Source organism: Stylophora pistillata, chromosome 7 (assembly GCF_964205215.1).
Source record: "Stylophora pistillata chromosome 7, jaStyPist1.2, whole genome shotgun sequence".
NCBI lineage: Eukaryota > Metazoa > Cnidaria > Anthozoa > Scleractinia > Pocilloporidae > Stylophora > Stylophora pistillata.
The window spans coordinates 32,701,784-32,715,688 of NC_142525.1; the positions used below are offsets into that span (position 1 = coordinate 32,701,784).

General features: G+C 37.8%; 1 protein-coding gene across 6 annotated transcripts; it reads left to right on the forward strand.

Moving 5' to 3' along the window:
- Positions 1 to 1,081: 1,081 nt before the first annotated feature.
- On the forward strand, positions 1,082 to 13,794 carry LOC111335623 (neuropeptide FF receptor 2). 6 transcript variants are annotated; one of them, XM_088726198.1, is made up of 5 exons: positions 1,082 to 1,640; positions 4,042 to 4,493; positions 4,637 to 6,132; positions 6,641 to 6,836; positions 11,807 to 13,794. In XM_088726198.1, the coding sequence occupies exon 5, from the start codon at positions 12,072 to 12,074 to the stop codon at positions 13,191 to 13,193; it is 1,122 nt and encodes a 373-aa protein (XP_088582324.1). In that variant the 5' UTR covers positions 1,082 to 1,640; positions 4,042 to 4,493; positions 4,637 to 6,132; positions 6,641 to 6,836; positions 11,807 to 12,071; the 3' UTR covers positions 13,194 to 13,794. The 6 variants fall into 6 exon arrangements, with proteins under 6 accessions (XP_088582324.1, XP_088582327.1, XP_088582325.1 ...); XM_088726201.1 differs by having other exon boundaries at positions 4,042 to 4,108; positions 4,330 to 4,493; positions 4,637 to 6,836; XM_088726199.1 differs by having other exon boundaries at positions 5,455 to 6,836.
- The last annotated feature ends 111 nt before the right edge of the window (positions 13,795 to 13,905 follow it).

Genomic DNA, 13,905 nt, shown 5'->3' on the forward strand with positions numbered 1-13,905 from the left:
ATAAGGAATACGAACAACTTGTTCAAATGAAAAGTGCTGAAGGAAGAAAAACTTGGTTATGTATTTCGCGCTAAAATTCTCCCTCACACGAAACGGTCTATTTCGAATACTTCGCCATTTTTATTGGCCAGAAGACATTGAAATCATGCTGTCTCTGCTAAAAATTTAGCTCCCAAGTGGTAAAGACTGAAACCGTAGGAAGAAAAATATCTACAAATAAGCTTCTGGAACTAACATTTATTCCTGTCAGGAGTCCTCTCAGGAGGCCGATAACGAAAAATACTGAAAATTAATTCAAGTACCCGAAAACGTCGGTATACAAGGCAACGGCCGGACCAACTCATATGACCTCAATTTGCAATATATTAGCCTCAAGGTGTAAATCGCGTTTCAGACGCTAATTGAAAAGGCGCCTTCAATTTTTCCAAAGCGTTATCTCTTTTCAGTTTCTTTTCAATTTTCGCCGCGGAGTGCTCGCGTTCAGTATCATTTATACACTAACTCAGATAAAGCTGTTGTGTAACTCATATATATCAAGCGATCTTATACTGCCTTTACCTCGTACGTTTGTTGGAATCGTGAATTAGTAACTTGATCATGAAAATCATTCTTCATGTTTTATGATTCTGACGAATATGTCATACAAGCAATATCTGACATCTTCATGGGTTTCATAGCACGACCCCATCGCATGATACACTCCGTGAGAAAAAATAGAATAAGATAAAGCGAAAAATGATGATCATATTTACTTGCCTTTCAAGTCACAGTTTCCATCATACACCACGTGGGCTGAACTCGCCATAAATATCACGATTTGCTTGCTTGCCTTTCAAGTCACGGTTTACATCTTACACCACGTGGGCTGAACTCGCTATAAATATAATAATTTGCTTAATTATCGGGAAGGAAATATGCATATACAGCTGTTTTTTTTTCTTCTCTCGTTCCCTGTTTACTTATGTATTTATCTATTTCTCTAGTTTATCTTTATTTTTTTTCTTTCGGCTTTATTCATTCATTTATAACTTTTGTTTTGTCTTCTTTTCCATTTATCAATAGCAAAGCGAAGTTTTCAACATTGTGGTGTTAAGCACGGCATCCGGCCTGATGTATGATAAGAAGCGTGGCGGTGAAAGCAATTCCGAAATTTTATAAAGCCCAAACCAAGGATTGATTAATATTGCCAGGGAAATAAAAAAAAGAGCTACGGTTTTTTTTTTTTTTTTTTTTTTTTTTTCTAGGAAAGCAAGGGTGGGTGAAAGTCGTTCATTCGGTGCTCTTGGTTTCACACTTTTTATGTCTCTCTCCATATCTCACTCGCTATCCATTTATATTTTGTTATGAAATTACTATTCAACCTTGAGGCTTAAAATGTCTGCTGAGAGAACAAAGTGGATAATGGGTTTGTTTACACTGAAAGAAAATTGTCTCCTTGTAACCATAGCAAAGTGACACGCACGTGCTTCTGGTGATTTACGATGTAAAATGTAAGCCTCCTGTAAAGAATAAAAGAATGGGGACATTGTGTCTCCCTTCAGGTCCGAGCAAACATCTATTACGGGAAGGTTCGTCGTAGGACGCTTCTTTTATATTTACGAAACAAGTAAAAACTGACATAACGAGGAGTCGAACAAAAGGTGGGATTCCTAACTGAGTATCATTATACAGTGAATATATGAAGTTCATATCATACGTATGAGTATCATTGTTTCATAGTTCAAAGCGTATATGTGCACGATCCTTCGCAGTAAAGCACTATTTAAGCAATAGTGGAAATTCAGACCTGAAAAAAATTCAGGCCTGTACGGGATTTGAACCACTGACCTCTGCGATACTAGTGCAGCGCTCTACCAATTGAGCTAACAAGCCAACTGAGCTCAATTGGTAGAGCGCTGCACTAGTATCGCAGAGGTCAGTGGTTCGAATCCCGTACAGGCCTAAATTTTTTTCAGGTCTGAATTTCCACTATTGCTTAAATAGTGCTTTACTGCAAAGGATCGTGCACATATACGTTTCATAACCGCAGTTCATATATATGTATTTCATATGTTTGTTGTTTGATAGTTCAAAGCGTAAACTAAAACGTGTGAAATGTCTGAAGATTTTATTTACTTCTGTAACGCAGTCAAATTTGGTGGGCCAACGCACGATATTTGGTATTAATGATGAGTGAAAAACATGAAAGGATGAGTCGCCTTTTCAAGGGTGCGATTGCTACGACGCCAAGATATTTGGAAACCATATTTTTTATCTATGACAAGAGAGGATATCCTGTCTCGATGCCATACAACATTCATTTCTCTTTTCTGTTGCGTTATGATTTCTTGCGCAGATATGTTCCTTATACTCAGAATTCTATCTAAAAGTAGATCCATTCTTTTATGCTAATCTTCGTCAAAATGTAGCACTCAACACATTTTAAACTAATTTTCATCTAAGCATGAAAACACTTCCGTATCCGTAAAAGAACAAAGATTCTGATTAGCTGTCACGCCGGAGGATATTTAAAATCCATGTCTCATTAGCAAAGTTTGAAACCAGGGATTGCATCTTTCAATTTTTATGAAAACACTAATTGTCAGTATGGCTAAGGAGGCACCTTTAGCATCTCATTCAAACAAATAATTTAGATCCATTTAAGACAAGAATAGAAGTCCTGGGGGACCTAAACGTTTGCTTTCAGGTGCCTTAATTGTTTTAGGAAAACCGCGTGTGTTGTCTACTAGAGCCAATAACAAGCTAATAACGAGCAGTCGATGATGGCATTGAGGCAATTAAATTTCTTGCGTGAATCAGTGTTCGTTTTTTCTTTTTTCGGGATTGACTTGAACGAATATTCCTCGAATGCAATGTTCTACATTTCTTTGACACCCAAAGTCCTTACTGATCTACATGTAAGTTTGATTCTTCCAAAGTTTTCTTTCAGAGAATGAACATTGCCGACAGTAGTTGATGCCTTTCGAATTTTAGTAGTTTGGAAATTTTAATAGAGTCAGTCATTATTATTGAGAAACTGATATTTCCTTCTCTTCTGTATTTTTTTGCCGGCATCTTTAGTAGCAAATTAGACATGTTTTCAGTCATTTATTTAAAGATATATTTGAGCCCAAAGGAAGGAAAACTAGAAATTCAGGTTCCCTCACTTTAGCAGCAAATCTATTTTTAAACTGACCTTCAGACGCGGCTCAATGAAACGAATATGTATTTCAAATATCGCCGAAATTTTATTTTCACTTCAGACAGGAGGTAACGGGAGATGCCGCTGATATGTTGACAAATCAACTGAATGTTTTAAAATTAGCTTATGACATTCGACCTTACTTTGTATGGCTTTTAGGCGTCAATTACTCCTACACGCATCGGTGATACTTTTTTTTTTTTTCCGTTTTCAATTGTTCGAAAATGGATTCGAGCCAATAAATGAGCGACTCTGAGCAGGGTGGTAGCAGCTGTGAGGCTATTTTTGCTACATGAGAGCGTATTATTATCTCTTCTTGACGGAAGGTAACAAAAATATAACCCTAGTCATTACAGAGGCCACAGTGCAATACGAAAGGTGATATAGTTATTTTTCTCTCGATCGTTTCTCTCGAGAGACTGGAAAAGTTAGTGTGAAGGATATTAAAGACCTTCAGTATTGTATATCACAATATCATCGCGGTAAATAAAACAATAGATACTATTGAGAGCCAAGATATTTTAATCCTTTCTCCAAATTAGTTCGAGAGCTTCATGCTAATTCAGTTGCAGCCTCTACAAGAAAACAACGGGAGGGATAATAGATTTAAAACGCTTTTAGTGGACCACAAAAGCGAAAATCAACTACCACAGCAAATTTCGACAAGCTGATGTAAGATCAGAGCGTATTAACCAGTGCGTCATATCTTTGGTTTATTGACAACGGATTCAAAAGAGATGTCTTTGAAAAAAAGACACATGCCACTCAAAGCACTGGTAAAGCTGCAATAGTGCCTTTAAAAGTTAAAGAAGTTGGAAAAAGTTGGGACGAAGAATGCATTCGTAGTTTTGTTTCATTAGAATAATCCACGCAGGGAATGCACGGAGGCTAATTGGCACAAGAATTCACACAATAAAGGTGAAAGAGGTGAGATTGTTTCATTTGTTTGGTTTTGTCAATAGCGTCGACATTCTTACTCCTCAGACTCCAGCTCATGGGACGACAAAGAAGTGTAATTATGGACTTTACGGACAGCACTTCAATCTAACAATACTTGTGTATCTCGAACAGTACCGTTTATTTTTGTATTTTTGGATGATTCCTGAGCACGCGGGAAACTTTGAATGATGTTATTCTGCTTTGGGTAGGATCCCAACTTGCTTTTGAAAGTACCTTCTTGTACGCTCAGTTTCCCTGAAAAGGCTTTGCAAACTGATAACAGAATTTGAGAAATTACCACCAGGGGAGCGATGGATTGGCATCCGTACTGGTGATGAAGATGCTAACCTGCTCCGACAAGACCCTCAAACAGGTAGGCTTTTTCAAAACTAGTTTTTTTTTGTTGTTGTTGTTTGCTCGCAAACGCAATAGCTGTGTTTGGCAATTTATCAGTGGAAAGCACTAAGAAAACCAAACGGAGACCATTCTCGATCAACCAAATTCTTTATTGTAGAGGCGCGGGAATTAAATGTCAAAACACCTGGGTTGGATTGGTATCCATAGTGTACAATGTGGCACTGTTCGACCTATTGAATAAGGTATACTAGGTGATAATTCTACATCCATTCTGTAACAGCTTGGTAAGAGAGAGACCACTTAGAAATATACTCATTCAGAGAGGCAGGAAGGTAGACATGCAATCATCATTTGCACACAGAAGTCAGACACGATGTAAAAGAAAGGAGTATTGATCCTTCGATCAACAATTCCATTAGCAAAAGAATGTCATTCACAGTTAAGAAAAGACTACCAGTAACAACTTAGATTGTCTGCAACAGATAGCCATCTTCAGATGTCCGCTGAAATCTGCCCGCCAGCACGTACTATTAATGACCCCAGAAGGGCCAAATGTTCGGGTGCGTTGTGTCCTCTCCTGATTCGTTTGTATCAACGGAGGGAGATTGCGTTATGTTCGGATGATATTGGGTGAAAATTGGTTCCATGTTTGGTGAATTTGTTCTTCTAAGCTTTATTCCTCTTTGTCAATGCAACCCTTGGAGCCGCAAAAATACGGATGGAAAAATCCGTCCGCTTCACGGATCGGCCCCTTCGCAAACCAGAAGTACGAGACTCTCAAATGCATGTCATTGTAATGATTTTCCATAGAATTCTGCAGCAATTCACGATTTCTAACGATTTGTACATTGTATTTTGTTTCTAAAGACTTTTACATTGTAATTTGTTTCTAAAGATTTTTACATTGTATTTTGTTTCTAAAGATTTGTACATTGTATTTTGTTTCTAAAGATTTGTACATTGTATTTCATTTCTAGATAAATTATACACTGTACACTGTACAGGTGGAAGAACAATAGGACACGTAGTCCCCTGCCAGGTTCATCCACCTAAAATTCCTCAACTGAAAACCTCGCAATCGTCCACTATGGTTCAAAGCGGAAAGTTTCTGCTCTAAAAGACAGCTCAAATACAAGTATTGCCTGTAGAAATTACAAAACATTCCTTCTTCAAACCTATTTGCTCTATATTTATAAGTGCCATCAATCTTAAAACTATATGGATCGGTATTTCCTGTCGGAAATGAGTCGACTTTTTCGTATTTCATGCACGAAATGAGAGGCAGATCAGAAGAGCTCCTAACAACATTGTAAGAGTTTTCGTAAGAGCATCTTCCGGTGTTGGCAGGTATTAAGAGGGCTTTTTCAATGGTGCTTCAAGTCTGACCCTTATTATTCGTTGTTTTCCGTCGCTTCAATTGCTCATTGTCCATTAACCGATTAAACAAACTGTTGTTTATTTTTCTCCTGAATAAATACTGCTAATGAAGATATCTTTGTTTGGCTCAGGAAGGTACCTCCTGTTTTGATCAAAGTAATTTCTATTTTCCTCTCGTTAATTAGCAGGTATAATCGAAACGAAAACAAACGAAAAAAACATATTCTGTGCGATCTTGCTGGACGGGGACCTAAAAACCGCCTCACATGCTGGTTTACGTGAGTTCAACTGCAGAGAGAAGTTGTCTATGACTCGTAAATAGATCTCGTCAGCTGAGATTCTTGTCATTTTGCTCATGTTTAAGTATTGCTCAAGAACGTGAAATATAACGGCTATGAACATGAATTCCTCCCGAAATTGTTGCATATAGTTCAAAGTTATGATGAAGAACTCAACAGCTGATGACGACTTTGAAAAGTGCTTCACTCGTGTAGAATCGCCGGTTAAGTCTCTTATGAGGCAAACTCGGCTATATCAGCCTGTCCGTGAAATATACATTATAACCGGTATACCAAGGGACAACAAATTGTAAACAGTTTTTGAAGTATTTTGATTAATTCGACTTTTACTGTGAACGGATGCTGTTAAATTACTTGTTAAGAAATAACAATATCCATTTTCAAACCTCTCTTTAAGGGACGAAAATGCCATATGAAAATAATTTCTGAGCTCCCACATTCCTGCTGAAATAAAGGCATTTACATATTAATATAACTCTCTATTCAGGATCTTGTACCAAAAGAACGTCACTGGGGGTATCGTATAGCATATGACTTTTGAAAAACACTGATGGAGAGTTCGGATTGCTTGAGTGCGTCAAACCAGTGCATTTTTAAGAGGCACGTTTACATCGAAAGAATAGGACCAAATACGCTAAAGGGATACGATTTCGCTTCTAGCTTCGCAAGGAATTTTCATGTCGGTAAGTGGCTTGAAAACTTGTTTGTCTCGAGACAATCATCACTGATCGTGTTGGGTTTATAGTTCTCGAACAGTCTGAATTCCCGATTGCACAATGTTGATTTACAACAGACATCTAACATCACGAGTCACAATTTGTAGCTTAGACTAGCGTCAACACTGACAAAGTTTTGCCGAGAAAGGGCTCTTTAAACTTTAAATTGAAAAATATATTTCGTTAAGAGCGAGCAGAGGTTCTCGAATTCTAATCGTTTGAGCAGACATTAATACTGTTAAAAGCACAAGTACAGTTAGACGCTCAATTCCGGTTTATCGAGTCGCGATGCAGCTCGCCAGTACAACTGCATGATGACACCTATTCTTGAAGATTTGGAATTTGGAATTTCTCAACCTGCCTCAAACCTATTTTTTTTTATTTTTATTTTTATTTTTTTTTTTCAAGTCAGGCAATAATGGATTATTAGTTATGTATACAACTTAAACATCTTGCGTCACTTCACATACCTAACCATTCTGGGAAGAATACGACTCACAGAAATTTTTTCCCGGTGTTTTGTTCCATCTAATCAATTGCATTTCGCAGAATTTCACACAATTTCAAAACCAATTTATTTTATTTGCCTTAAGCCATCCGTCGCATTTTCGCTGACTTAGTACCAGTACTCATGAGTCTCCTTCATGTTAAATTCAAGTGTTTGGCCCTAAGAAAGATCTTAGGGCAAGCTGTATTATAGAATCTTTATTGGACTGAAATTTCATTGACCTGCCTTTACTGAATATTTGAACAGGTTCACATCATTAAGCACACTGACTGTTTCCAATTATGCGGAGGCTCATCAAATGGTCATTATCCGGTTTGACTCAGTTATCGTAGCTTCAACAAGAACGACGGCAGCTGTCGGCGCAGTTAAACAAATCTTACTTTTCCCTGGGAAAACAATGGGATGAAATGATGCTAACACTGTCGTGAATGTGCAGGGGTCTTGTCAACAGAATCGACCTAACGTAAATGCTGCTTTCTTCTCGATATTGTTACTAATTATCATGCGTTTCTCCTAAATTAATAACAGCATCTTCAATATCTTCCAATAAATGACAAATCACATTTTTCTGTCGGATGTCTGGATAGTATTTGATTTAAATTGATTGGTTAAAGTTTATCGATAAAATCTATCGAATATATCGCATTTGACTAGTTCTAAAAAGCAGCTTATCGAGATAACAAGCTCAACTATTCTTGGCTTCTGAAGCATTGTGCATAAGTTGGCAACGTCGCTCACATTTAAAAAAGAAAAGACAATTAAATAAAAACGCGAAAAATGAAAAAAAGGTCAAACCTCAATATTCTGAGGGAGGCATTCAACACTTTCTCCTACCATACCGGTCAGTATCACGCTTTTCATTCCCAGTGAGAGTATCCTATTCTGATCTCGCCTGGAAATTCAAAATCCATTCTAGCTAGTATCTACATCTTTTCATCTTTAATAGACTCCATCTTGGACAAGGAAGGTATGGCTTTGTCGACTGAGAGTTCGTTAATATTCAGCCTTTCGCGCACTAATTGACCAGCATTTCTTTCCACCTGGTTTTCTACCCAATGGTTGAAAATTTTTTCATTAGCTTTAAAAACGATATTGAGGCAAGAGGAGGGAGGAGAGTTACCATATCTGTTGTTCGCGATGGAACTCTCGATGCGAAAGGAATGGGAAGATTCAGTTGGTTGTTTAGTTTTAGTTATTGGTCTGAGTCACTCCAAACTTGAACCTCGTAACTAATCCTACCAGAATCCCAACCATTAATCAAAACATCCTGACTGTCCACACCACACCAGACGCATTATACTGAGCGGATGGAACATCCTTAGCAATCCGCTGATCACAAAATACGTAAAGTTACCACTAAAGTCTCAGTGGAGAGGTATCGTTACGGTTTTAATCGCGATAGTTTCTAGGACGTTTGGTTCTCGAGTCGCTAAGAATATGGTTGATCTATAACGTTCACAGTAAATGTAATTGATTATCGCCACTCGCGAAAACCGGAGTGTATTGGACAGTTTCAAAACAAGGATCCCTCAAAGGTTCACTATTAATGTGAGCCTTTTCTTTCAGATACTATTATCACACTGCTGTGATGATGGCATACGGAGCGCTAGTTTTAAAAAGGTCGTCCTTTATTTAACGACTCTATATAGGCCTTATATATACTATGTCAGGACTTCACACAAGATATAGAGTGAACTAAACATAATCTTACTTTTCTTTACTGTGCTCCTGGATTTCGAAGGGTCCCAGATTTTTGATTAGCGTTTATTAAGCTTTCAGACGGTTAGAATTAGAGGTCATTTTTTGGCTGCGTGGCTTTCGGTTTTGTGTGCACTAGATACGCAAGATAGATACCACAAATATTTCAATCCCATAAGCTTTGCAATTGAAATATTTGTGGTTCGATTGGTGTACCGCTGTATCAATAATTTCTCTTTAACCTAAATTGTTTTTCCTCGCCTCTGTTCATAATTAAAGCTTTGAACCAGTTCTCTTGAAACCCAACAGCAACTACTAATTGAAATTGCTCGAACCTGGGGAAAACTTAATAACACAAGCTATATTCGCAAACAGTAAGCGGAATCGCGTCGTCCTCCAAATTAATAGAATTATGATTCTTGGTTGACGACATTCACTAAGTTCAGTGTTTTCGTTCCCTTGTAATAAGACTTTCAGACAAGAATTATATCACCAAATGCCGTTTTAATTTATTGTTATTAATTCTTTGAAGCAAAGAAAATGATTACTTCCGTTCCTTTGCCAACAGTTTTGAAAAATTTAATACAGCTCTTGCACTAAAACTTACGGCGCCACAAAGCATGGTTGGCTAATAAGATGAGGCGTACTGAGTAGAATATTAACAAGGTTATTATTTTTACTTTCCGATCATAAACCTTTCCGGAAACACGCTTGAGGTTTATTTCTGTCTCCGCTCATATCACTGAAGAGCCTTTTAAGCAGTTATACATACAGCTTCCCGCGGTTTCAAGTTAGCAACAAATTTGAGCGAATAGATGCTTGTTTTCAGGCGGAGTTAATCACAAAAAGTTGTTTGTATCTCTTAACGAAAATCTTCAAGAGTATTCCTATATTAACTATAAAAGACAGCAACAACAACAACAAAATCAATAAACAAACAATCCAAGAGGCAACCAGAACTGCGTACGCATGTCATTCTAGAGATTCATCTCAAACAGTAACAGGTGAACAGATTATAAGGCAAACAACAGGGGTCTACAATCTGAGGTGTATAAGCTAGTAGGATGCACATGGTTGCTCAAAGGCAGAATAGGGAAAAACTACGTAAAAAAAAAAGGTATAAAACATTTAGTGGCCAGTCAAAAACTACGCCAACAAGACAAGTCGATGACATGAAGTCGTTTTCATTTCAGACGAGGCCTCTCTGACAGATCATGAGAGATCCCCTATGATATCTTCATTTGAGTTTCACTAGCTTAATAATTTGGATATATCAACAAAGTTGAAGTGGTAAATTGGCCACCGTAACGATTACAAAAGCATATTTTTGTTTCTCTGTTTATTTCCTTCGTTACGCCTACCCCGTTAATCTTTTGTCGTTATTATCAGCTATCACTGTTAATATTATTATTATTATTATTATTGTAACGATTACTATCATTACGATTATCATTCTATCAATTCATCTTCAAATTTAGTTTTGTACTCATAAAAATCGAACTGGCCTCAACCTGGAATGCAACAAGTTTACTTGCATTATAGTTGCGACGTATTAGTTGGCGCATCTGGGAAATATAATACGACACGTGCTCGTTTCTTTACTGTAGACGTTGTTTTCATTTTTCAGGCCTTTCTTTTACACCCACTCCGACTCCATGTCAATCTTTACATCCCCGTTCAATTCACGAGTACTCTTTACGCTTTGATATCTTCCTCAGTATCCCATCCAACTGAAGTTTTGTGATCACGCATCTCCATATATATATGTATAGGAAGACATTTCGCCTTAAATGAACTGACATCATAGTCCGGCAGTCTGATTGTGCTCTCGACATGCCTCAGCATCATCAGTTTTATCGTCAGTATACTTTTATGTATTCATTTATTCACCATGAAGGTCAAAGTTTCAAATTTTTATAGAATCTTGTTCCATTAATGATACATTTTTAACAACCAACGTAAATCCATGTCGCATCCACGCCACTAGTTTCATAATTTTGCATAATTTGGAAATGAAAAGAAGCCCTTATATATCTGCCATGTGTAAGTTTATTTTAATTATCAGACAATAACTTCGAAAACGCATAACATAACTACAACTGAATATGTGCGTATTAGCGTATTTCGTTTCCTAGTCTTAAGAAATTTAGATTCAGGACCTCGCAAGTAATATTATTTATTAGTAGTAATATTATTAGTAATATTTTTAGTTTTTGTTTTGCGCTGTTCAAGAAAAGTGTGAGGTTTCTGTGTATATGTCTGCGTGTTTTTCCTTTTTTTCTACCACCTTTTATTTGATTGTCTAAGCACTTTTATTCTACCAAAATCCTTGACCTTGAATATAACAATAATCTCGTACTTTCCGACTTTTCTCCATTATTAAAACATGATCAAATAATAGCTATGTCAATAAATTATGGACAGGTTTTCCCCTACAGCTGTGATTCAGCCCTCTTCGAGTTAATTGAATTTCACTCAAGTACGTAAGTGGTCTAGATCTTGGTGCGAGTTCAGTGTTTTCTTTTTCTTGTCAAAATTTGTTTTCGGGAGTTATTGTCTAGATTGTCTATTTATTATTAATGGTTAGAGACTTAATATTGTTAATGAATAGCTTCTGTCTGTGAATCTGTTGCGAAATGATTCTCGCAAAAACGTGCAAACGTCATATTTACCACTAGCAGAGATCAGATAGTTTTCTAATTTCGTATTTTGTCTTTTCACGACATTACAGGTGCTGTGTAAACTTGGTAGGTTCGACGAAGAAGTCTTTCGGTCGCATTTGGCACCATTATTGTAGAAGTTTATTTTTAAGTCATCAGATATTCCTTTGAGGATTATTTGCATTACCAAACATTTCGCCGCAGCAAAAACTCTTTTGAATACGCTTCCACAGGAAATACGGACTTTGAGAGGAGCAACTTGGCAAATAGCGGTCACGTCGTGGTACACAGCTCGTTAAACCTGCGTGTAGCTCTCATTCTAAAACCCTCAGTAATATGTTAACCAACGTTTCCACGAGTAGTGAAACCTCCACAGACGTCAACGCTTCAGAAGAAACCTCAGGCGAGTCTCCCAGCCTCAAAGGAATCAAGCTCTCCCTGTATGCCATCATTTTCCTCATTAGTGTCATCGGCAACACTTTGGTTTGTGTGGTGATCGCCAGGCGTCGGCGAATGCGAACCGTCACGAACTTCTTCGTGTTAAACCTCGCGGCGTCAGACTTAGCGATCACCTGTATTTGCATTCCTTTTGACATTCCCGTGCAGGAAAATCACTACAAATGGCCGTATGGACACGTCCTGTGTAAGCTTCTGTACCCCATTCAGACAATGGCCATGTTTAGCTCCATATTTACACTGACAGCTGTGAGCCTGAATAGGTTCTGGGCTATAGTACATCCTCTGAGGAAACAAATGACTAAGAAGCATGCTTCCGTCGTCATAGTGGTCACCTGGGTTACCTGTGTACTTTTAACAGTTCCTTATATGATGGTCTTAAATTTGGACGAGACCACTAATTATTGCGGCGAATTCTGGCCAAGAGTCGAATACAGGAAAGCATATACAGCTTCTTTGTTTGCTCTGCAATACCTTCTGCCTCTGTGCGTGATCACAATAGCATACTTGAAAATCGGGCTTGAATTAAGAACTTGTACTAGCGTCAAGAGCGGATACTCCGTTAACTCCGTTTTACACAACACACATAGAAAAGAGGCGCGCAAAGTTGTCCGTATGCTTGTCGTCGTCACCCTTCTTTTCGCGATTTGTGTGTTACCCAATAACATTATGTGGCTTTGGCTTGATTTTGGAAGCGGAGAGAGCTACTCTAAGTTTTGGGACACGGTTGCATTTACCAACATCATTCTATTTGCAAACAGTGCCGCGAACCCTATCGCTTACACTATCTGCCACGAGAATTTTAGAGAGGAATTTAAGCTGTATTTTACCTGTGATCCGAAAATATTCCAGAGCATGGCAGAAAGTACAATCACTTACACGAGGAGCAGATTGCGAAGTCTAACTGGTCAGGACAAAAGCGTCGGCCAGACCGCGGACTATAGCGATCTACCGGTTATCGACGAAATATTAGTCGTTGATGCAAAAGAGACGGCCATTTAATGACTAAACATGTCAGAGGAACGGAGAGAGAAAAAAAAACACATTATCCAGTTTAAATCGGCATTCTAGAGTAGATACAGACTTAATGAAGATACTTGAATATGAGAAAAAATCGACACAGTCGAAGTGATATTTCCGTTGTCCCGCTATTGGACACCCAAGGTTTGAAGAGCGTTTTGTTCGGATGAACGCTTGCAACTTCGCACTAAGAAAGACGCCATTAAGAAGAAGTTAATAACATCACTTTGAGCGGTGTCCAGTGGCTGTTTCCAGCATGTCTGTTAGGTCATTGTTTCTTCAGTAAACCCATAAGAAAAAAAAATAGATATTTTAAAGTTTGTTATTTTAGTTTGCCGCCTCTTTGTCTACTTCTGGCGACAATTGACGCGTGGTACGTTGCAACTTCTTTTGTCTCATCAGTTACATATGAATCAACAGTTCTGTAATCAGATAATAATTTCAGCGCAATGATTGATTTGGCGATGAAATAAAATAACTATGATGATTGCCATAATTTCTGAATGTTTTCTCTTTGTTTTTTTTTTCCTTTTTGTTGGAAATTAAAAACACAAAGTAAACAATAAAGATTACACATGCAACACTTGTGCTGAAGATTTCGGATTCATTTTGTACGCGTTAATTTAACTAACTCACTGTCAGGAAGGGCCACCCGAGAAGACTCGAAGATGTATAAAAGTTAGGTCTAAATTCC